The sequence below is a fragment of the Furipterus horrens genome, unplaced genomic scaffold, assembly GCF_987537825.1.
Source record: "Furipterus horrens unplaced genomic scaffold, mFurHor1.1.pri manual_scaffold_1, whole genome shotgun sequence".
In the NCBI taxonomy this organism is placed as follows: domain Eukaryota; kingdom Metazoa; phylum Chordata; class Mammalia; order Chiroptera; family Furipteridae; genus Furipterus; species Furipterus horrens.
The window spans coordinates 146089094-146114251 of NW_028327171.1; the positions used below are offsets into that span (position 1 = coordinate 146089094).

The 25158-nt window shown below is 41.4% G+C and overlaps 1 protein-coding gene across 1 annotated transcript in view; it reads left to right on the top strand.

Moving 5' to 3' along the window:
* KIF5C (kinesin family member 5C) overlaps positions 1-25158 on the top strand; it is a 151715-nt gene that overhangs the window by 59921 nt on the left and 66636 nt on the right. The window contains exons 4-10 of the mRNA XM_090279608.1: positions 4480-4584; positions 8686-8734; positions 9020-9075; positions 9804-9891; positions 14025-14149; positions 17131-17235; positions 17611-17759. Of these exons, the coding sequence (XP_090135734.1) occupies positions 4480-4584; positions 8686-8734; positions 9020-9075; positions 9804-9891; positions 14025-14149; positions 17131-17235; positions 17611-17759 (677 nt within the window). The remainder of the gene's footprint in view (positions 1-4479; positions 4585-8685; positions 8735-9019; positions 9076-9803; positions 9892-14024; positions 14150-17130; positions 17236-17610; positions 17760-25158) is intronic.

The window sequence follows — 25158 nt, forward strand, 5'->3', positions numbered from 1 at the left end:
TTGGAAAATTACCAAATAATATACAAAATAAAACACCCCCAAATGCATTTTAAAAATCCTCCAAAATCTTAGGGAATGGTTACAAGAGTGACCTTTTGCTTTGGGATTAATTCATTTTTGGAAAATGTAAGGCACTTGCTAAATGTCAGATATTTGAATTATAAATCATCAAAGGAAAGACCTGTCCCCAGAGTAAAATCTTGCTTTGTATTTATGTGTGGGGAGAACAGGTGGGTGTAACATGATGGCAAAGAGGTGTGTCATCAATTTAAAACTAAAATTGGAAGCATTTCATTAATTGAGAGTATCTTCAGCCCTCTGTGTTTCATGGTGTAAACCCTGCAATGGCTGCAGCAGTTCTGGGGACCCAGAGGAACTCATGGGGATCAAAAGGGAACTGGATTCTCTGCAGATCACTCTCATAGTTGCCTAAATTCTGTGGCCTCTTCCTCCCTGTTGGTTTTAAAAGGTTGATTGCAGTGAGCTGCTTTTCTTTATTGTGACTTTAGAAGATCACAAACTTATGCCTACAGGAGGAAGGGGGTGGGTGGGTGTGAAGCCTTTCCTATGCTCCCCCAACCCATCCAGTTTAATCTGGTTATTTCTGTGGGGTGATTATAGATTGGAGAAAAGGTAGGGGATATTTTAGAGGAAAAGGAGGAGCCCCAAGCTAAGGTCATAGAGACTGTAGAAGACCTAAGAAATCCAAGACCCTGGAATGCAATTAAGTTAAAAAACAAAAATGAAAAAGACCCTTCAGGGGTTTGCACCACCTGAAAGGAAGAATTATATTTATTCGGAATTATACATTGTGATCTTTCACAGGTTTTTGGAAGGGGATGTTAACTCCTTGAATGGACAGAGCTGTCACATTTTAAAGCTGTTTTTCATTTTAATTCCCCCATTTTTGCTCTGACATCCAGTGGTGATTCTATTACCTTCTTCTGAGGGGAACAAACAGATAAGCCTACATACGATTGGAAAGATTAGCTTTTGAAGATGGAGCATTTAAGGTGGATTTTCAGGAAAAATATGAAACACTTGACAGTGTTGGTGCTGAGCTGGCTGTGCGCTGGGCCCCGGCTTGCCCGGCCGGGCCCAGGAGTCTGCGCTGGAGGTGGTCCTGTCGGGGCAGGCGGGCTGGCTGGGCCAGGGAGGGCTGGCCTTGTGTGCAGCCTGTTGTCCTGGGAAGGGCTTCTCTTGGGCCCATGCCTCACTTCATAGCCTTCTTCAGCACACAGTTAGAGATGGATGGAGACATCCCTTGTTTCTCCTTCTGTCCAAAGGGACACCTGGAGGCCATCGAATGGGTATAGGCTGCCCTGCTGCCTAGTGGAGCCTGCCAAGTGATTTTTAACGAGTCTGTCTGAGTGCTTTGGTGCTCTTGTGAGCTGATGGGCTGCCTGCTTTCCCATCTTAAGTGTTTCAGGAAACTGTCCTCCTCGGGATGTTGAGGAGGCAACTGGGGCTGGAACAAAGGGAGTTCTGTTTTGTGGCCAGTGGATGGCCTGGGTCTGGTTTCTTCATTCATGTGTGCTCTGAGAAGGGAAGGCCATATTCTGAAGTAGGGAAAGTTTTTTGAAGAGGATTATATGGGATTCAAGTATACATTTTTTTCTCTCTCTGGGAAGACAAGAAGATGAAGTGGTACATTCCTGTGCTACTTAAGGCCATCCCTGATTCTCCGGCCAACTAAACTTGTCACTGTTCTCTAAGTGGGCATTATTCCTATAGCTTTGTTATGTTGCTCTGACCTCATCTTCTCTGCCTGCATCCTCTTTGCCCATCCTCAGTCTTCTTATCACTCAGGATTTGGTGTTCCTCAAGGAAGCCGCCCCCTATCTCCCAGATGGGAAGGAGATTTTCTCTGGGGAGCTCTCTGCTTCTTTATCACCTTTTATTGCCTGAGATTAATATTTGTTGTATGTGTGTACACGTGTATTTCATTTGCAAGGCAGTCAACCTAGAAGCAGTGAAGATCTTAATGGAATATCTCTGTCTCCTACACGAACACCACACATACCACGCACACCCTCCCCATCACCCCACACCATATCAACACATACGCCCACTCACACCCACACTCCGCATTCACACATACCATATACACGCCACATACCATGTATACCACACATACACACTATACACACACACACCACACATCTGCACCACACAGCCAACACTTCACAAATCAACACCCTTCCCCCACCCCACGCATGCACAGATTACTTGAGCAGGCTGAGTTCACTGAGCGCAAGGCCCTCACCACTCTTGGGCTTATGAGTCAGAGCAGGCATCTCAGCCTCCAAACCTAGTAGGTTGGGGATCACCTCTGTCACTGTGGGGATAGGGGTATTATCACTACATCTTCTCCAAATGGAACTGTGCTTCCCTCTCACATGATATTGGGGTGCAGGCTCAGAGAAACAAAATGGGGAGTTCCTCAGTCTCACCCCTGGTTCTGCCTTGATTCTCTCCCTGACAGAAGCAAACAAAGGGATGTCAGTATTTGTATTAGCCAGGAATCAGTGGGGAGATAAATTTGTTGAAAGGGAAAGCATCTAGGGAAACAGACTTGAGTCAATTATAAATGATTTTTGGATTATCAGTCATTCTTCTTTGGTTATGAACTGCTGAGGAGAAACTAAAGGATTGTGATGAATTATTAAAGAGCCCTGAAGGGAGTGGGGGTGGGGAACACTTTTAGTCTCTCTGAGGCAGATTGGCCCAGTGGTATCAAGGCATTTGACTGGACAGAGATCAGTATTTTCACGCAGGTATCATCTCTGCCAGCAATTTCCACAGTCTAGAGCAAGTGAGGTCTAATATTTGATTTGCTACATGTTTTTGATGGCCTATGCAAATTAAAGTGACCAACATTTGAGCTTCTCCGTCTGTCATTTGGTGCTGTTTCATAAGATACATATTAATTGTATAGGAAAGAAATCTGTTTCAGACGTCAAGTCAAATAAACTCAAACAACTACTTAATGAGAACCTGCTATGAGCTGAATAATGTAATGCTAACATTTATTGTCACTGAGCACATTATATATACTGTTTAATATAAATTCCACAAGAATTCTATGCAGTAGATATTATATTAAGTATCATAAGCAGTGTGGGGAAGTGCATATGCACTGGTCATCCCTGCCTTTAGGGAGTGTACAAACTAAAAAACAGTATAAACACATCGAATGATTTAGGATTCTTAGCAGACGAGGGCATTCCAGGGAGTGCCCACTGTCCCAGGTAAGAGACCTTTACCGGAGATCAGTGCTAAATTCATGTGACTTCTTGCTTTTGGTAACTCAGTTATTGGCTTGAAAGTCAACCTGTAAGAGAGGCACTATGTGGTGCACCCCTGAAGGGAAAAGAGGATTTGACTGAGAAAAACAAAAGCACATCTTCCAGGTATTGTAAAGGTTGTGGTATGTTTCTGGAAAACTAAACAGCCAGCAGGGTTTTGTGCTTTTCTTCCAGTTCCATTTGTTCCTAGAGCTTTATAACTTCCAAAAGGTCTGAAAAAAAATTTCTGGGAATATGGTTGGCAATGATCACTTTAGATGCAGACTATTTGTGCACCGATGGCTTATTTGACATGTAACAGAACGTAAGTGTTCATTTGGGTCCATGCTAAGGCCATTGCTTTAAATGCTTAAGACTCTTCTTTGGGAATTGCTTTCAGCTCCTATGCCATATCTTTTTGAAAGTTTTCAAAGGTGGCAAAGTCTGGATCTTAAACATGAATTTAGTAGTAGTTCAAATAGCAAAAGAATTCATCTCTTCTTCTACCTCTTAGGTAAAAAATAGAATTAGAAAAAAGGAGGGTAAAGAAAAAGAGAATATCTTACATTTGGATTTAAGTATTAGAAACAGCCACACGTTATTTGAAACAATTCAGTCTGGGAATTACAGATTTAAAAAAATTGATAAAATGGATTTTGTTGATTGGTTTGTGAAGTGATAATGACGGTATTTACTAATAAGGTTCTTAGGAGTTTTTGAGCAATGATGACATTAATGAAACTATCAGCTCTCAAGGTGATCTCATTAAAGCAGATTAACTTGGGTTTGTAGGTTCTCTTCAGGTTCTAAAAATTCAGAAACAAAACCCACATTTTTAGTACGTTATGGTCACCCATGTATTCTTAGTAATTCTCCTTCCTTGTCTTCCTCCTTCCTACCCGCTGACTCACATGCACACTGAGTGGCAGCAGGAAGGAATATTGTGGGGCTTCCCAAGCTATCGGAACATGCTCTCCCCTGCTAGGAAATCAGGTCAACCTGTTAACTCAACACGTTGGGCTAACTTTTGGTCTGTTTGCACACCAGACAGATCTCTAAGGGAGCAGACTATCCATGTGTGGGTGCTCCTGTTCTACAAAGTTCTGTTTGAGAATGAAGGTGTGGTCTTTCCTTGGTCCCATGTGTTTCCCAGCACTCCTCAGCACCTGTGCTTGTGTTTTTTGCCCACTAGGGGAAGCTGCATGACCCTCAACTCATGGGGATCATCCCAAGGATCGCACACGACATCTTTGACCACATCTATTCGATGGATGAAAACCTCGAGTTTCACATCAAGGTCAGTGTCATTGATTGAGATCCGAGAGGAAGAAACAGGGCCCCAAATTATGTTTCTTAGCTCCCCTCTTATTTCATACATGTAAAAAATATGATTTTATCTAACTTAAATGACATTTCTGTGGTAAGCAGAGCCATATGTTTTACTTAATGTTTAAGGTAATACTTAGCAATCTGAATCGTTTGCTTGAGATATCAAGAAAAGGGAAAAGCCCTCTTTAGGATGGAATCATCTTGATAGCTGCCTAACTTCTGCCCTTTACCCTGTGCTTTCTATAGATATGACTGGAGCAGGTCCACAGAGTGTGTTCCATGGAACAATGTTCCTCATATAATTAATAAGTGGTACCAGGGAAAATGCTTATGTGGCCAAATGAGCTGGGAACATGCTTTGTTGGACAGTGTTAAATTTATCACAAGCTTAAATATGCTATTGTGTAATGCGATTCTGCAAAGGGGACATGGAGGATATTACATTTCCCAGCTGGACTGGACATATTTTTTCTTCCTTGGAGTATGACAGATGAGTGTTTTGAGGAGCATACTCTGAGAAGTGTTGGGGAAGGGAATTCTCTTCTTCTCCTAGTGTTTTTGTTTGTGTGTATGTCTCTCTGTGTGTGTTTAAACCAGAACCTCTGCTTTTGCTTAAATTCATCAAGTTTGGTATTTGGGGTATATTCACTGGAACTTCTTTGTAAGTGACTGAAAGCCACTTGTTTAAGCAAAGGGCAGTTTTAAGAAGATGTGAAGCCGAGCAGATGAGTCAAGAGGCTGAATCCTTGAAGGCTGGGACCTTTATGGGACCTTAGTCCACTAGGCCTACCATTTTAGAGGTGAGGAAACGGAAGTTCAAAAATGTTGCTCCAGATATCCAAAGTTACACATCAGGTCATTGGCAGAATTGAGAGTAAACTCTTGATCTAACCAGCTCCATGTGTTCCATTATATTAAACTTCTACCCATCTTAGCCCCTGGCTGGTTTGGCTCAGTGGATTGAGCGTCGGCCTGCGAGCTAAGTGTCGCTGGTTCGATCTTCCAGTCAGGGCACATCAGAGAAGGAAAACTCTGACTCCAAAAAACCTCCGCTGCCTTGCGGCATACCTCTTCAGGGGAAAGGCTAAGGGAGTAAACCCCGACAGAAAATCCGGAGCCGGAGTCCCTAAGGCGGTTTGACGTTGTAGTCAACACCGGCAACTCCTGCGGCACACCTGAAGCCAAGCTGTATTGACTCGTCTTTCCCTTGGACCCTTCAGCTGCGAAGAGAGGGGGGGTCTGCTGCATGGGCAACAGCAGACCCTCCATATCACCCTGCCCAGGCTCTGTAGCTTCAGCTTCACTGGAGGGGACACTCCAGCGTCATCGCAAGATGTCGATTCAACACGGGAGGAGACAGATACCGTGTCACTCCCAAGTCGGACTGCACAACCATTCTCGGCGGTGCAGATAGACTCTTAAGAAGCTACACCATCGTCTCTTGAGACGGACGGCTGCCGACGATGACGACCCATCTTATTTCTGCGAAGTACCTTTTTTAAAGGCAATAGCCCTGACCCATGTGGCTCACTTGGTTGGGTGTCATCCTGCAAAGTGGAACGTCTCTGGTTTGATTACTTATCAGGGTACATGCCTGGGTTGCAGGTTTGGTCCCTGGGGCACATATGAGAGGCAACAGATCAATATTTCTCTCTCACATCGATGTTTCTCTCTCTTTCTCTTTCTCTCTTCCTCTCTCTCTAAAAATAATAAGATCTTTAAACACACACATACACATACACACACACACACACACACAAAACCTATTTTAAAAAACAAGGCAATAACTGTTAGCCCAATTATAAATTGAATATGGCACCTCTTTTTCCTTATAGTTTCCTTTGTTGGCTAAAGCAACTTCTTGCTGGGGTTCTTTAAATCTAAGGATGCAGAAGCTTGTTGCTTTGATGGGATCAAGATTTAGGAGCTTAGTGCATCTTTAAGGCTGTTTGCATTTAAATACCTCAGACTGCTGTAGGGTTCTTATAGGATAATCCTGGAATAAGATGTTAAACCAATTACTGCCTTCAAAATATGGTCTCCTATTAGAATCTCATTAAGATAAAAACAGCCCCAGCATGAAGGGGAAGGGGAGGAAGAGCAACAAACACCTCAGTCTCTAGGGCTGAATTTTACTGCCCAGGATCCTGTCCTGCATTTGTAGTTTTGCTTACTTATTTCATAAGTAATATTCATTAAGTGGGCAAATTAGCTTTTGACTACTCTGTATTTTGAACTGAATAGGGACAGGTCTAATCAGGAAAAAGAGGCTTAAGGCAATATTAAAAATTTGGCCTTCCAAAGTATTTGAAGTGACAAAAATAGCAAAATTAACCACCGTCCAAAAGCAGCCAGTATCTGTTGCGGTAAAAACAAATGAATAAGTCAGAATTCTCTTTCTACTTACATTAAATGTAGATAGGATTCTGATTGTCAGATTTGCTAATATCTAGTTTAGTGACTGCTTTTTAGATGTAATTAATTCTCTCCACAATCTGTGGAAAGAAGGGCATATGTTTAAGATCTCAAAGATAATAGAAAAGACTTATTGAAAACTAGACAATTCTGAAATACATTGAAAGGGTTGGAACCAGGGTTGGGTTAGCTGTAGGAAGGGCTGGGTTAGGGAGAGATGTCTAAGTTAGAGGCCAAACAGACCCATTGGATTCTGTGCGAGCAGTGGTTCTTTTGTCAGGTAGGCGTATCCGTGGCAGACAAGGCTCAGTGACAGGGGAGTTTCACAGATATTCATGCAGGCAGAGGTTGTTGGGGAGACACACAACCTGGAGAGGATGCCCAGATACAGGTTCCAGGGTTTGAAGTCAGGGCCCCCAGACCTTAGAGAAATGAGGAAGCGAGGCAGTTCCAGGCTGAGATGCAGATGAAGGATAATGAACCAGGGCTGAATTGGGTTAGGACCAGTGCCAGGCTACAGAGGCTTTACTTGCTGCTCCAACTAGAGGCAAGACTGGGGGTGAGGTTTCACCTGTAGAGTCACATCTCAACTTTACAACTGTTTTTTCAACTTAAAAAAAAACACCAAACTTTCTGTCTATTCCTTTGTTTAGATCCCCCATCCCTGATACCCATCAACATAGGAGAGAAAATTTGATCTGGGAGGCAGAAGGCAAGTGTAGGCAGAATGGAAAATCCTAGAGGGAATTTTTGACATCATCAAATCTAATGGATTCATTTAATAGATGGGAAAATTGAGGCCTAGGATCTTGGTTACATGTGAATTAAATTTCAAGATCACATCTCATTAAAGTTGTTTTCAGACGGTAGCTATCATATGAATCACCTGGGAAGTTTAGAAGCCAATTCCTAGGTCCTATTAGAAATTCTGATCCAGGAGGACTGTAGTCAGGTTCATTGTTCTGCAATTTAAACAAATACTGTGGGAGATGCTGATGTAGGTGGTGCTCCAGCTGAGGTTTGAGAATAATTAATTGGAAGGCTTTCTTTCCCTCTTGCAGTCCAGTTGTCTTTCATTAAATCATATTTTGTTCAAATCCTTCCTGGACTCCCCAAACCTGCCACCATTGTGATTTCTCTCCCAATTGCTTTTCTGAGCTCTTGTAGTTGTAAGCAAACTGCCTTTACCCCCGTCCCATTTCCTTGAATGTTTGGGCGGCCCTCCCATCCTGGTCTGATGAGGCTGTCAGTATCACACAGAAGGTAAGGCCTCCTGATTTTGACAATTACTTGCAAAGAACATTTTCTATTTCAGCTGTTGTTATACCTAGAAGTTTGCTTGGTGCTCATCTAAGGTAAAAACTAGATTCCTTCCGTAAGTGGCTGTCTAGCACATGCTGTGAATAACGCCTGAATCGCACCATAGGGAGCTGTGGCGGTGGGGACGGAGTGGCCTACACTAAGCTGGGACGCTGAGCCTATAGACAAAGTGGAAAGCAGAGATCTCTGCACGCTGCGACTGAGTCTTCACTCTGGACCCCTTCTTCTTACTCTTCTTTGCTAATGCATGAAGAAAGCTTTTATAAGTTCTAATAATGACATTTTTGTAATATACTGTGGCATTTCTGTTTCAAACTCCATTTGCTTTTAACAGGTTTCCTATTTTGAGATCTACTTGGACAAAATTAGAGACTTACTCGATGGTAAGTAATCTGAATGCTTGTCCTTTATTTGTTCTAAAGTCCAGGGGGATTGAACTGATGTGTAGCACTTCTGCTTAAGGAATTAATGGAAGTATATAGAGATGCTCTTTTGCATTCAGGCTACCTGCTTATTCTCAGCTAAGGCTTAAAGTTGCATGTGTATATACCTTATATTGCAAATAGATTAGATCTGCCTATCTTTTGTAATGATTTCTATTTTTCTTCCAATATAGGGTCTTTAACTTTTCTTTTCTTCTTTGCATGTCATCATTATTATCTTTATAGTATCCAAGACAAACTTGGCTGTTCATGAAGATAAAAACAGAGTTCCGTATGTAAAGGTATGAGGAGAACTTGATTGATGATGTAATTAGTTTCTCTCCAGTTACTGTCATAGTAATTACAACATAAGATGCCCAGACTATTATGTATATAAAGCACATATAGATATTTAATCATGTTCCTTATATTTAAAATTCATCTGGTTAAAAAAATAGACATTTAATTTCTTCAATTATATCTCTCTGTGTGAATGTGAATGTATCACAGATGTTTAATCACACGGTGAGAACTGCAGAAGTGAATAGACAGTTATTCACATTTATAGGGGCTTTGGTACTGAGTACAGTTGTTTATACTCTGTTTTTAGGGGAAGCCTTATAGCATTATGCCAGGCACTTCAAAGGGTCTCACTAAAGTTGGTAGCTAGATGGTAATAAATAAAGATGGAAGGCAAAGCAAAACTTCATCAATTTCTTTTTCTGTCATTGATTTTTTCTTTATTTCTGTCTCTGCTACTGCTGAGTTTGAATATGTACTCAAAAATCTAGGGAGGTTGACATTTCTTTCTGGTTCATTTCTGGGTTTACTAAGAGTTGCTCAGACTTTTTTAAATTCATTTTTTAATGTAAAATTTAAGCCTTAGGCAAGGGGGAAGAGTTGTTGGGTCAGCATTCAATCCTTCTCCTGATCTGTTTATCTAGAGGAGAAATGGGAATATATTTAGCTGTTTCCAAGTATTGTTGACTTTCAGTTTCTTTAATGGTGAACCTGAACTGACGCTTTGCAGGGGTGCACTGAGCGGTTTGTGTCCAGCCCCGAGGAAGTCATGGATGTGATAGATGAAGGCAAGGCAAACCGACACGTGGCTGTAACAAGTAAGCATGCTGTGGTGTTTCCTCCCCTCTAAGTTTGGATACAAATGTCTGCCTACCCACCAGGAGGGATGGGTAATGAGGTCTACGTGGAATAAGGCCTGGAAAGGCAGTTGAAAGTGCAGACTCAGACGCAAACAAAGGGGATGCCTGGTGTATCTAGGTAGGTGACGGGAAACAGCGCCGCCTGCTGTCCAGGGACTTCTTGGTAGTATTGGGTGGGACTCATTGGAACCTGGTAACAAGCCTAAGCTTGAACCAACCAACCAAAGTGGGGAAAAAGTAAGCTTCTAAGTTTACTTATTTTAACCATGCTATATTGTTCAGGCATTTTAAAAAAAATCTAAACCAACAAATTCTACAGTCATATACACGGAAAGAAACAATATTAGAGTTCTGCCCATTGTATAAAAGGGAATGAAAAGCAAGAAGGAACTCAGAAAGTGGACCTAGGAGCATTATGGAGAACTTTTTGGTGCTGTGTTAATAACACATTCAGGCCAGCGTGTTTACTTTTTAGTTGCATCCTTGGCATGTGCACGTGTCTCAGGGAAGCAGGTTATATGGTTTTTGAACAGCATAGGTTCCATGAAAAGGTGGGGACTGGCTGTCTTATTCAGAGGGATATGGATAAATGAGACTGACTTCATATGAAGAGGAGCTGAAAGAGCTCAGGCTTTCTAGCTTGAAGGAGAGAAATAAATCTGGGAGGACATGTGGATAATGCAGTATTTCTTACCATGTTCAAAGTGCTGACATTAGAAAGTCAGCTTCCTTTATTTGATCTGAATGGATAGACCCCCCCAGGATGTGGAAGCTACAGCAAGGCAGATTTTGGCCTACCAGAAGAACTCTCCAATTCTGCCCCTGTCAAAGCCTGCTACCTGGAGAAGTAGCGAGTTCCCTGTATGGTGTAGAAGAGATTCAAGTGTTGGTGGATTGACTGATCTAGCTTCCTTTAAGTTTCTTCCACCCAAGGTTCTATGGTTCTGTGACCCAGCACTGTAATTCTCAACCTTTACTCTACCCCAACAAATGTATCAGGTGATACTCATGTGGCAAATTTCATAGGTGAGTCTGGCTTTGTATATAGTGTAGGTTAAACTCTCGTTCCTGCTTAAAACACAAACACTGACATACACTAACATGAAAGAATGCAAGACTCATATTCTTACAGTAATAGCATCTCTCATTTATAAAGAAGTTACTCACTTGGTTTCTTAAGCTATTGTTAGTACTGAATTATTCATGGTATAATTGACAAGCCATCTTGGCCCCTTGGTTCAGAACTTTGGTCCAGAACATTACTATTTTTCTTATCATTCTGGTAAGGTGTTTTTTAAAGTTATTGTGGTAAAATGCACATAACAAAATTTACCATTTTAACCATTTTAAATGTACAATTTAGTGGTATTAAGTATATTCACAATGTTGTGCAGCTATCACTACTGTTCCCAGAATTTTAAAACTGTGCACCCATTGAATAATAACTCCCCATACTCTCTTCCCAATCCCTGGCAACCACCATTCTACTTTCTGACTCAATGAATGTGACAACTCTAGGTACTCATGTGAGTGGAATGATGCAAAAATTTTTATGACCTATTTCACTTAGGATAATGTCTTCAAGGATCATCCATGTTGTAGCATGGGTTAGTTTTTTTTTTTCTTTTTAAAGCTAAATAATATTCCATTGTATGTATTATATACCACATTTTGTTTATCCATTCATCCATAGTTGGACACTTGTGTTGCTTCCATCTTTTGGCTATTGTGAAAAATGCTGCTATGAACATGGATGTGTAAATACCTGTCCAGGTTTCTGCTTTCAGTTCTTTTCGGTATATATACCCAGGAGTGGAATTGCTGAATCATATGGTAATTCTACTTTTAATTTCTTAAGAAACTGCCATACTGTTTCTATAGCAGCGCACCATTTACATTCACACTAACAGTGCATAAGTTTCCATTTCTCCATATCCTTGCTAACACTTGTTATTTTTTGTTTTTGTTTTTGTTTTTAAGTAGCCATCCTTATGGGTGTGAAGTGCTACCTCATTATGGTTTTGATTTACATTTACCTAAATGATTAGTGATGTTGAGCATCTTTTCATGTGGTTATTGGCCATTTGTACGTATTTGGAGAAATACCATTCAAGTCCTTTGCCCATTTTTAATTGGCTTATTTGTTTTGTTGTTAATTTGTAGGAGTTCTTTATATATTGTGGATATCAATCCCTTATCAGATATATGATTTGCAAAAATTTTCTCTCATTCTGTGGGTTGCCTTTTTACTCTGTTGATAGTCATTTGATGCATAAAAGTTTTTAATTTTGAAAGTCCAACTCATTATTTCTTTTGTTGCTTGTGTTTTTGTTGTCAGATCTAAGAAAACATTGCCTATCTAGTGTCATGAAGCTTTTCCCCTATGTTTTCTTGTGGGTTTTCATAGTTTTAGCTTTTCTGTTTGGGTGTTTGATCCTTTTTGACTTAGTTTTTGTGTGGCCTAAGGTGAGAGTCCAATTATATATATACATATTTTTTTTGCATGTGGGTATCCAGTTTTCCCAACACCGTTTGGTAAAGAGATTGTCCTGTCCTTGTTGACTGGTCTTGACACTCTCGTTGAAAATTATTTGACTGTATTATGTGAGGGTTTATTTTTGGGCTCTCTGCTTTATTTCATTGGTTTATATCTGTCTTTATGACAACATCACACTGTTTTGATTACTGTAGTTTTGTAGTAAGTTTTGAAATCAGTAAGTGTGAGAGCTCCAACTTCGTTCCTTTTCAAGATTGTTTTAACTCTCTGGGGTATCTTGAGAATTCATATAATTAGAATGGACTTTTCTACTTCTACAAAAAGCATCATAAGATTTTGATAGATTATATTGAATATGTAGGTCACTTTTGATAGTATTGACATCTTAACATTAAGTCTTCTAATCCACGAACGTGAATGTCTTTCCATTTATTTGTGTCTTAATTTCTTTTAGCAACATTTTATAGTTTTCAGTGTACAAGTCTTTTGCTTCCTTCGTTAAGTTTATTCCTAAGTATCTTTTTTTAATTGCTATTTTAAATAAAATTGTTTTCTTAATTTCCTTTTTGGAAAATTCATTGTTAGTGTATAGAAAAGCAACTTACTTTTGTGTGCTACCTTTGTATCCTGCTACTTTGCTGAATTTGTTTATTCTAACATACTTTTTTGTGGAATCTTCAGGGTTTTTTCCATATAATGTGATAAGATGGTTTTAAGAAACGATTGCTAGTGGGGGTTGAATAAGATAGTCACTGGGGTCTCTGCCTGCCTGTTGAACAAAGACCAGGGTCCAAAAAGATTTTTATTTCCAGTACTCGTTCCTAGTGAAGTATATTTAATCTTTGAGACCTTCTATGTACCTTGCATGGATTATAGAAGGAGTGTATGTCTTAATCCATAAGACTTCCTTAAGAACGTTTCTGATATTACTCATAAGGCAACACTACACGCATGAAGAAGATGGGATACATCAGGTAGTAATCATGATGATAAAGGTTAAGGGCCTTGAAGTGAGGCAGTGAAGGAAGCTGTGAGCTCTTCAAGGAGACAGTCAAACTAGTGTGGGAGGTTGGAGAATGGGGCTTTTTTAGGCAGAAGTAGGAAATCTGTTGTCTTAAATCATTGACTAAGATTTTAGATTAATTTCTTTGCCACTTAAAGATGTTTAAAATCTTTCATTTCTATAATGAACATTGCTTTTAAGAAGAAATGGTGGTCTGAGATAATTTTATTATTATTTTATCTTTAAAAACTTTTAGAGGCGGGGGAGGGAGAGATAAGGAGAGGGAGAGAAATATTGTTGTGAGAGAGAAAGATTGATTGGCTGCCTTTCATACACACCCTGATTAGGGACAGATCCTGTAACCCAGGCATGTGCCCTGCCTGGGAATCGAACCGGCAGCCTTTTGGTTTGCGGGATGATGCCCAACCAATTGAGTCACACTGGCTGGATTGGCCTCAGATAATTTTTAAAATTGGCTGGATTTTTAAAAAATGGAGCTATTAGGCATGATTTGTTGTGCTTTTCAGATGAGAGGCTTGCTACCTAAATTTATGTGTTCTTTGTAGAGTAAAAAACTCTTTTTCTTTTTAGACATGAATGAACACAGCTCTAGAAGTCACAGTATCTTCCTGATTAATATTAAACAAGAAAATGTAGAGACTGAAAAAAAACTCAGTGGGAAGCTCTATCTAGTTGATTTGGCTGGGAGCGAAAAGGTAATTGGTTCTTTATTTGTATTAGCTATAATTTCCCTCTGTTATTTGCTTCACTGTGCAATGGAATAATTTTTATGTCTTTCTATTTCCTGGTTTTAAAGAGCTTTTAAACTTCCTAATGTTGCACTAAGATGTTATTAAATTTAACCTTTGTTTCCCTGCTCCTTTTCTGGTCCTGAAGTCCCCTATTCACGTCACCGGAGGCGCTTTGAAGGCCAACTCTGATTTATGCCTAATAGGCTCTGATGCTGACGTTGGGCACGTGTTGGTGTGAACTTAGCTTGGCGAAGGCAGCTTCGCAAATGCGGGAGGGACGTGCACTTCTGAGGAAGGGAAAGCTCCTGTTGTCCCAGACTCCAGTAGGCCAGGGAAGGGCGTGGCGTTGGGGTGCGGCGGTCCCGCCCCTGCCGGCCTGAGTGCGTTAGACCTGGAGCCCGGAGCCCGCCTGCCTTCCCTGCTTCTCTCCGCAGGAGGCGCGGAGACCCTGCTGCACAGGGGCAGTCTTGCCTCTCCTGTGGGGTTCTGAGGCCTGTAGCCAGTGCTTTAGCCGCAAGCCCCAGCCCTTCTCTGTTTTCGGCAGAGCTCCTGTTAGGCGTCTATATCCTGTCCCATGCTCCCCCCGACACTGGCTGAGGCCGTACTCCAGACCAAATAAGCCCCCCAGGACCGCCCACCCGGCCTCTCAGCCTCACCTCCACAGCACCCCCAGCGGCTCCTGCTGCCACACCCTGGCTTGGGGACTCTGCTGTCCTTGGGCAACATAGAGCGTGTCCATGTGCATGACACAACGTGGCCTCCCCACCATCGCTGACCTCCCCTGTCAGGACTAGCCCTGAAGCTCAGCTGGTCTCCCACAATGGAATTGATCCCCACTTAACTGCACCTAGCTATTGAGTTGCCATATACCAAGTTATGGCCACCAATATTTCTGTAAGTAATGGCTACTTGGAGTGTTCTCCTGTACTCATTTGTAAAGCCATAGCAGAAAATCGTCTGGGTGTTCCTGGTTGGAAAATATTACTGGTATGGGTTGTAACTTTAAATAGACACCCACCAGAACGGGAATAGGGAGCGGCATTGCTTAGTTCTAGACTAACCCTGGGCAAACAGGATCCACGTTGCTGCCACACCAACCGTATGGGACCAGGCCCGGAGACCCGTTGCCCTATGCTGTTCCCCAGCTTGCCCTCTTTTCCTTGAGAACACAGGGATGAGTATTCAGGGCCTACATGCAGCTGAAAATTGTTAAGTGCTGGCAGTCCAGAGTGGCAGCCTGTCCTCTGCACAGGGTTGGTGGTTCTTCCTTATAAAATTTATGAACCATTTTAAGTTGTGGTCTCACACACTGTTGTTTTTTGTTTTTGCTTTTTTAAATTTTTTAATCTCACTCTTTTCCTTAGCCTCACATGCATCTACATGAATGTGTCAGTGAGATCTATCAACAGAACTCTGGGCTTTAGTCCCTGATACCTCTAAAGGGTATTCTTCCTTAGGCTGGCAGTCTGACGTCTCTAGAGCTTAAATTTTCCTTGTCTGTAAAAGAAAGGTGATTGTACCTGTCTTGCATATTTCATGAAGTTAAGACGCTCATATATGAAAGCATCTTAACACCCTGTGAATAGACTGTTGTTATTAGTGGCCCATCAACTGTGTTATTTTTCTACCTGTGAGCAAGGAGACCTATATGCCCAATTTCTAGAGAGATGAGAATCTGTCCTGTGTGAAAAACATCTCCCCCAGAACATGCATTCATCTTTATTGTTAGGAGTCTCTCCTTCATTCATAATTGAAACCCATCTTTGTGCAGTTAAAAATTATTTCCCCACTTTTCTTTTTGTAGACAGCAGCTGCTGACCCCGCATCGTTTGTCCCATCAGTAGAGCTATGAATCATGTCGGGTTCCCTTTCTTCCAGCATCTGTAAACTGCCCTGTCCCTGCAGCAGATACTATAAATACAAAATTACCAGTAATCACACAGCAGAGGAGGAACTGCGCGTGCTCCCTCTGGCTGCAGAGGGAAAAAGACAGATTCTCAATGCGATACACATTTTCTAGACTTTTCATACCTAAACTAAAATTGTTGAGGATACAGCAGCCATTTTTGTAAAGAGCTCTTGCTGAATGTTTAGAAAATGCTAAATGTTTCTGAGGCCACAGAAAAGTTTGGAATCCAGAATAAATCCTGCTTGGGGGTTTGTCACCTTTGCTTGTATTTGCCTGGCCTCCGGTAGCCTAAGTATTATGCAAGGTGTATTTCATCCCAGTGCAATAATATAAGCTGCACCTTTTTTGGACTTCCACTAACCCGTTTTAATTCCTCTATGCAAATGTGATTTTTCAGAAGTTGGTTTTAAACTCTTCTCTAGTTCTTTATCTAAATTACTAATTTGAATTAAAGTTAAGTGTTAATGACGCCCCCCCATTTTTTTTTTTTTAAATTTTGGATAATTCTTATTTTTTTCCCTTGCTATGGGTAAGTGGGGAAGGAACAGAGAGTCTGCACAGCCATCCCTACCACCTCTTGTCCTTTGCCTGAAATTGGAGCTTATGCTTTATACTTTCCCACTATGTCCATTCATTGTGGCTCACACAGCGTTTTCTCTTAAAGCCTCCCCAGGGTTGCCTTCAGTGGAAACTGTGGTTCAGGGCTGATGGCGGCCCTTTCCTAGAGACAGCACTTTTAGAGCCTGCTTTTCCTGGATGGATGTCCCCCGGGGAAGCATCTGCAGCTCCCCCACTTGAGGCATTTCAGCCATTCCCCTAAAACCTAATTGAGAGGAAAATGACAATGAGAGAGAACAAATCCCCAGCCTCCGGCACAAGGGAAGGTTTTATCAATGTGATTCTTACTTACTTTTATTTTTCCTTGCATTCCAGGAGGATCCACCCCTCCCCAACCCACCCCTTGGGCCTCCTGCGAATTGGAATTTTCTCCTGTGCTTTTGCTGTCCTGTGCAGCTCACTGATTTCTCTTTCGTAGGTCAGCAAAACTGGTGCTGAGGGAGCTGTTCTCGACGAAGCTAAAAATATCAATAAGTCTTTGTCTGCTCTTGGAAACGTGATCTCTGCCTTGGCAGAAGGGACAGTAAGTGATCCTGTCTCCATCTATTAAACGATATTATGAAAAGTTGCCTTTTTGGGTCCGTGTTGCTCTTTTACACACACTCCAGGGATTTGCTTGTTTTTGTTTGGAGGGGGCAAGGGGAAATCTTGGTTGTGGACACCTTGATTGGTGGGAGACGTAGTCCACTAAAATGTGTGAATGGTGATGCTGATTTCCTGTGCTCCAGGTCCCAGAATGAGCAGGCTAAACTGTGGCAAGATCCCAAGACCAGGGAACAGATTATCAGTTCACATGTTTCAAAGCCCAGTGTCCTCATCACTAACTTGCTTGCCTCTGTGTGTCTTTTTATTTTTTTTGAACGAGCTGTAACAGCCAATACTTTTTTTTCCTAAATAGAAAACACATGTGCCATATCGGGACAGCAAGATGACTCGGATTCTTCAGGACTCCTTGGGTGGGAACTGTAGAACTACTATTGTTATTTGCTGTTCTCCTTCTGTCTTCAATGAAGCTGAGACCAAATCAACACTAATGTTTGGACAAAGGTGGGTGTCGTCTCTAGTTACCCTCGCTCTGAGCTGGGTCACAGATACTGGGAATGGCAAGGGGTTAGGGTCAGAGATGAAATAGAGTGAAGGGGGCAAGTAGCTTGTTACTAAATTTCATCTAACAGGTGATCTCTAAATTTGAGGCATCATTTATTGAAGCAAAAGGAATAGTCATGTTTTAAAATAACAGGCAGGAATATGACAATCAATAAAAATACCTGACTCACTATAGATGTGATTGTTGGTAATTCAGTGGAGCGTTACTTTTGTTCTTAATGGAATTAAGTCTGACTCAGGTTCACAGGATTTCAAGTGTATACAACTCAATATTTGAGATTCATTGCAAATGTACTGAAAGAACAATCAGAAACTTAAATGAGTGCAGAGTAGTTGCATAAATATTAAAATGGGGGAAAGGAATTCTCATATTAACCCTGGAGCAGGAGTATAGAATATATGTGAGCAAAGGGGAAGATAGCAGCCATCTTCTCATCTCTAAAATGTCCAAATGAGACTTCCTAGATGTCTGGGCAACGTTAACAGGTGGGCAGCAGGGACGCCTCAGTAACCCTGAAACAGCGTTCATGTGTGTGAGTTAGTTCATAAGGTCCTTCCTTTCCTTTCTTGCCCACCCTTCCCCATTGCCCAAAGCCTAACCTCTTGCATTCATGGTCCCTCAGTTTCTGGTGTTCAGCCCCAGTCTCGCATCATGGCCATCTTAGGTGCTAGTTCCTAGAGTGATTGGATGCTGGGGATTGGGGTGATCTGAGCATCTTCAGTGCTCGTTGGGCTGAGCCTGGACCTCACGTTGGGAGATGTGGATTCCACTGCTGTCATTTCCTTCAGTTCTGAACACTTGTGTGATTTTTGGACTGGTGACCAGTTTCCTGTGGGATTTAGCTGCCTCATTTCTAAATGGATACACAGAATGCTCCCTCTACTTTCCTCCTAGGAATATGTTGTTTGGTTATACCCAAGAAATAGTTTAAGATGCCTGGAGAGAGGATGGATGGGGGTGGCATTCTGTATGGGAAGTTGTTGTGGCTTGTTTAAACTGCATTAAACCCCAGTCATTTCCTGAGCCCTCAGTAGAACATAGAATTATACAGTCATGGCACAGTATTTAGGGGTGTCTAAATAAATAATAATTACACTGAAATGCTGTAGAACTAATTTATCTTTTCAACTGGATTCGGGTCCTTTACTTCCTTGTGAGTCACTAACTAGACTAGCTAAATGCTTTAGATTGATTGCAGAAGGATAACACCTTTTTTCAAGGGTCACAGGACCCTTATAAACAGTATCTGCTTGTGGGAAACAGAGCAAACTATGCTGACCACCCTGCCTACCCTGCTCCCTTGGTTTCTTAAACTTAAGCTTTAAGTTTCCTCTGAAGCAAACCACGTATGAAAGGAAATATGTCTTTTAAAAAATTCTTACCTGTGAAGCAAAAATCATTTGAACCTTGGTAAGCCAGAGTCATCCTGGGGCATTGGAGTATCTCTCCTAAGGTTGCTGCTGTTAGTGGGCATTTGCGACTTCTATAGGAAGAGTGTTAGGTTCAAGTCCAAATGGTTCGTTTCTTTCTTCTAATCCTAGTAACATAGTCATTAGCATCGTCACTATCACTAGCACTTTTTAGGGCTTAGCATGTCCCAGGCATGTCAGAGTCCTCCTAGTAATTCTGTCAGGTAGGCATTCTCTTACCTTTGTACAGAGGATGAAATTGAGGCTTAGACTTGAAGCTGTTAGATACCACACCTGAGACCACACAGCCAGTGAATGACTAAACATGTAGGATGTCATAAGGTGGAGACTGTACTATTTGACTCACAACCTTTTATATCCAGGGTGCTTGGCCAGGAACCGTGATGAGCATAGGCTTCTGGCGTCAGTAACTCCAGTTTTGAAGCTGAGTTCTGCTACTGACCCGTCCCCTCGCTCTCTTACTTCTCTGTCAACCTCAGTCTCCTCGCCTGTAGGAAGATATGTAATAACTCCCCCTTCTGAGAATTGTTGGATGGATTAACTGAGTTGCTTCAGTTTTGACTTAACACATGGGCTGGCATATGGTAGGCATTCAATGATCGCAACTTCTCCTTTTCCCCCATCTTCAACAGTCTTCAACAATCTGATGTAGTGAGGCTTGGGAAAGCCACAGTAATTGTACAGGATAGGACTATAACATAATGAATAGGACTGAATGAAGTAGGATTAGAGTTAAGTTTCTGGAATGAGTGATTAAATACTGCCGATAATTTGGGATTCCAGGAAATAAAAAGTATGCCAATTATATTTTCAAATGACATAGGTTGGTCTACAGTCTTTTAGTCATCTGGAGACTGGGCTCCATGAGGGCAGGGACCAGGTTTATCGCTGACATCAGCTGTCCCAACAAACACATAGCACAGCTAGTGCCCAATAGGTTGTCACTGAATAAGTGCTTATCAGATGAATGAACAGATGAATCTAATGTATATTATGTAGGATTGCATAGAACATTAGGGCTCTTGCTGAACTATGATACCATTGTGTCCAGAAGTTTGGTTGGGTTTAGACCTGGTTTGTTTTCTAGCCTATAATTAGAAATGTATGAGGTTTTTTCCCTTCCCTCTATCTTTGAGTTGGTTAATGGATTCTTCTAGGACATCTAACTTTTCTATGGGGCCAGTACCTGCTTTATTGTTAAATATACACATTGAACCCAATTACACAGCAGACGCGAGTCTGAACATTGGATTAGACGTGGCATCTGATAGCTAATGAGATTAAGCACTTTTTACTCAGAAAAGACTGCTGGGCACATCTCAAATTCTGTGTAATGAGTGTTCATTATATTCTTGTTGCAGGGATGGCCCAACCTTAGGCAGCATGAGATTCCTTAGTTATTCCTACGTGGTCTTTCAAGTACAGGAACAAAGTCCATGTTTGTTGCTAGGCTATACTGTATTGATGCTCTGAATAAAACAGTAGTATATCCTTTGAAGCAGTAGAAACATGGTAGAGTCTACAGAGGCCTAAGGGCAACCTACCTAGTCAGCACTCTCCAAGATTCTAGACTGGGTACTGGAATTTAAAGGAAAAAATGCACTGTTCTGTTTCTTGGTTTCAGTGGTGAATCTTGGCTCTCCTATTTGGTCAGGCCAGTCACCTTTAGTCCCCTGAATGCCCAGCGTTGTGCTAGTTAAGAAGCAGAAGCCATTTTCTGTGTCCTCAAGAGAGCTTAAATTCCATTGAGGAGGCCACAGTTGAATTTCCAGACAGCAGAGAGCCTGGACTGCATGGGAAGCTGCATACTTCCTCCTCTGGGGGATGGGTCCTCAAATTAGAGCACTTTCATTGATCTTTCTTCTTCTGGCTCCCGGCGTTTTATTTTTTAGTCTTTAATTACTCTTCCAAAGTGCTTTTATAGCACTATTGGAAAAGGATACTCACAAGTTTTAAAAGTATGAGCTGAAATCACCCAATTATCTTGGAAGCCTATTTAGTGTGCCTCCATTTGGAATGGTAACGAGGGAGAAGGGAGCCCTGAGGGGGCAGACCAGCCAGCTTAGAGAATTAGCACATCTTTGGCACGAGGAGTTTTGATTGATCCAGCATGAATAATTTAAGGCTTTATTTGTATTTGGAATGTGGAAGAAGAATTGATAATTCAGGGGAAAAAAATCTTTCTTTTTTTCCTGATGTGTACATGTGACTAGTAGCATGCTTAGTGGCAGCTGGATTAGGCAGAACCAGAGGCCTGAGTGGGGTGCATACAAACTTCATGTCCCCAGAGCATGAGAACAAGTTCCCTGCAGGGCTAGAGTGAGCACTTTGGCCAGTGAGACGCTTGAATGGACTTTGACATACAGTGAAGAAAACCTCAAATCACCCCCTGCTGGGGACCTGTTGTTGAAACAGGACTATGGTTAATTTTTGCTATTAAAAGGAGAGAGACTATGCATGACAGAGGTTTAACCAGAGACCAGATTCTCATCCAGGTTGGTAATTTCTTAATGTGTCTTGGGAGACAAGAACTTTTCAAAAGATAAAATCTAAAGCTTTTAATCTCTCTTTTCCTATGTTCCCCACTGACAAGCGCGGAAATAGCCTTACTGGTAAATGGGAAGGTGTCTTACAGCAGTCACGTTTCCAGAAGAAGGTTAGGTGTTTTATCTGGGAACTAGGACTTCGAGCCAATTAAAAGGTGTGACAGTTTTATGTGTCTACTTGGCTAGGCTCTAGTACCCAATTATTGAATCAAACACTAATCTAGGTCTTGCTATGAAGGTATTTTGTAGATGTGCTTAACACCTACCATCAGTTGGCTTTAAGCAAAAATACATTAGAAATCCTGTCATTTGCAACTGCATGGATGGGCTTTGATGGTGTTATGCTGACTGAAGTAAATCAGGTGCAAAATAACAAAAATCATACGATTTCACTCGTATGTGGAATAGAAAATAAAATGCACGAACAAACAACAAAAAATAAACAAAACAAACTTAGAGGCAGACAAAATGTCAGTAGTTACCAGAAGGCGAGGAGGGTGGAGGGAGGGAGAAACGGAAAAGGGAGTCAACTGTGTGCTGACAGGTGGAGGTGTTTCGTGTGGTGAGCACACACAGTGTATATAGATGTCGGATTATAATGGTGCGCGTCTGAAACTTAAATCATGTTGTAAACCAGTCTTACCTCCATTATAAGAAAACCTCAAAAAAAGTAAAACACATTATCCTCCATAATAGGGGTGGGCCGAGCCTCATCTAATCAGTTGAAGGCCTTAAGGATAAAAAAATTAAGGTTTCCTAGAGAAGAAATTCTGCCCTGAGACTGTAGTATCAGTTCCTGCCTGATATTTCCGATCTGCTGGCCTGCCCATGGCTTCCAGACTTGCCAGTTTTCACAATCATGTGAGCCAGGTTCTTTAGGTAGATGATAAACAGATAGATAGATAGATAGATAGGTAGATAGATAGATAGATAGATAGATAATAGATAGATAGATAAATGTAAGAAGTATAAGGTATAATATATCATAGGATATCTATGTCTATGTCTCTATATAGGATTATCTATCTACCTATCATCTACATATGTCTATCCTATTGGTTCCATTTCCACAATCATGTGAGCCAAGTTCTTTAGAAAGATAGATAGATAGATAGATAATAGATAGGTAAATGTAAAAAGTGCAAGGTATATCTTATAGATCATAGGATATGACCTTCCTTCCTTCCTTCCTTCCTTCCTTCCTTCCTTCCTCCCTTCCTTCCTTCTCATCTGTCATCTATATATGTCTATCCTATTGGTTCTGTTTCTTGGGGAATCCTCACTGATAGAGAAGGATGCTTATCTACCTGCTACCCCACAGCAGGAGGATCTTGGTCTCTCTCGTGCATACACCATTCAACAGTGCAGAAACACACATTACAGATTTAGTCTATGCATTGAAGGTGTGGTGTTATCTAGAGCTCCTTGTTCAAATGCCAGAATTGTCCTGAACACCTAGAGAGGAAAGGAAAGTGATGAAAACAAGATGATAGGGAAGTATGAAGAATCAGTGTCTTCCTGGCTCCTCCACGGAGGACAAGATGATTAGGAGAAACTCCAATGATATATAGTCAGTATGTCATTTAGGACTGACTGTGGCCAGAAAGTATGAGTAGAGGCAATTATTGAGGAATTAAGTGGATATGGGATTTGTCAGGATGCAGAGTGAAATGAGCTAAGTTGTTCTAGGACTTCCCCTCTTCAACAGGGTTGATTCAAATGCCAAATTATAAGGATGCCTACAGAGTGTTGTCATGTATGGGGGCATAACCTAGGTGTGGAAATAGACATGATCAGTAGTCGTAGAAGCCTGGCCATATGCTTCTGCACATGTACATGCACATTCAGTGACAGAGGGACCTAGAGGTGCTGGGGAGGAAAGAACAGAATGCTGCTCAGGGACGGGGAGGCAGAGTATCTTCCTCCTGTTCTTCAGTGGAACGTGTCTACTAGAATCCTTCTGTGGCTGAACTGTCTCCATATGGAGCTCTAGAGGGAAGATGTACTGTGACCTTTGCTGTGCTTGGTCTGTCTTCTTCAAAGGTGGTTAACAGTCATTAGCTTTGGGCTCTTTTAAGAACTGGGTCCTAGTTGCCTCCCTACTGGGAGAAGATATTTGGGGCAAAGCTAGATTACATATTACTTAAGTGGTGTTTCTGAAGCAAGCTGAAACAAAGAAAACTACAAAACAGGTCTCAAGAATTGGCTCATTTGTGCTAAGTGGGTCTTGCCTGTCAGATTATAAACCTAAGACTAATTAAGGTTCTTTTCCTAAGTATCCTTTGGTTAGGATTTTACTCAGTGTCTGCTATGGTTATAACTGTGGAACAGGCATTTATTTCTGTAAACAGCTTGGGGCCCCTGGTTGAAAAACCTGAAGGTGTTTGGAAATGAATACCTAAGATATTTTTGGGCTCCTCTGTGAGTGATCAAGTCACATTGGATTAATCAAATGTTATCACAGTGAGACTGACCCATTGACTCATAAATACAGTGAATGAACAGTAAGTTCACGGCAGAGTAAGGCCCCTGTGGATTCTTGGCTTGTTTTCCTATATCAAGGAGAGGGTGTCCCAGAACTACAGGGCTAGGCAGTATCATTACTGCTATGTAAGTTCAGCTCGACAAAATTATAAAGACTGTTTCTTAATTTCTGCTACCATGTCAATTTTATGTTTTCTTGTAAGCCGAAATTCTTTTAGAATCAAGGTTGAGCATGTGTATTTGCACGTGCTCACAAGTCCCTGAATTGTGTCCACGTGCAGTTGTGAGTGCCCAGGGTCCATGTTGATTGCCCATATTTGAACAGAGTCCAGATATAATGCTGTTTAGTGTGATTACAGCTAGCAAGTCTGTGGCAAATTCCAAAATAAATGGGCAAAGGGTGTCAAAGCTGGAAGACACTTGAACATACTCTAAAGTGGACAAAGCCAAGGAGCCGTAGATCACTACCTAATCCACACTGCTGGCAGCCTTTGCACAGGTTGGAAGGGTCTTGTGAATAGCAGAATTAAATAAAGCCTAATCATCAGGCTCCTTATTCTAAGTTTTCCTGAAGTTTATGGTTAACAGTAAAAGGGATTGTAGATGTTCAACATACTTTTACTCTAGGTCTCTTATGGGAATAACGGACTGAGACACTTTTTGTCTCTCTTTGCAAGGTTGTTTCACGATCCTAGATGAGAGAATATTTGTTCTATTTAAAAAAATAACTCCAGACATGGAAATTTAATATCTCTCTTAGTAAAGCTAATTTATTCCGTGATCTAAAAATTCTTGTATCTGACTTGGTTTCTTTATCAGTTTATTTGTTTAAACTTACTTTTAATTGAATTTAACAAATATAGTAAAATGCATAAACT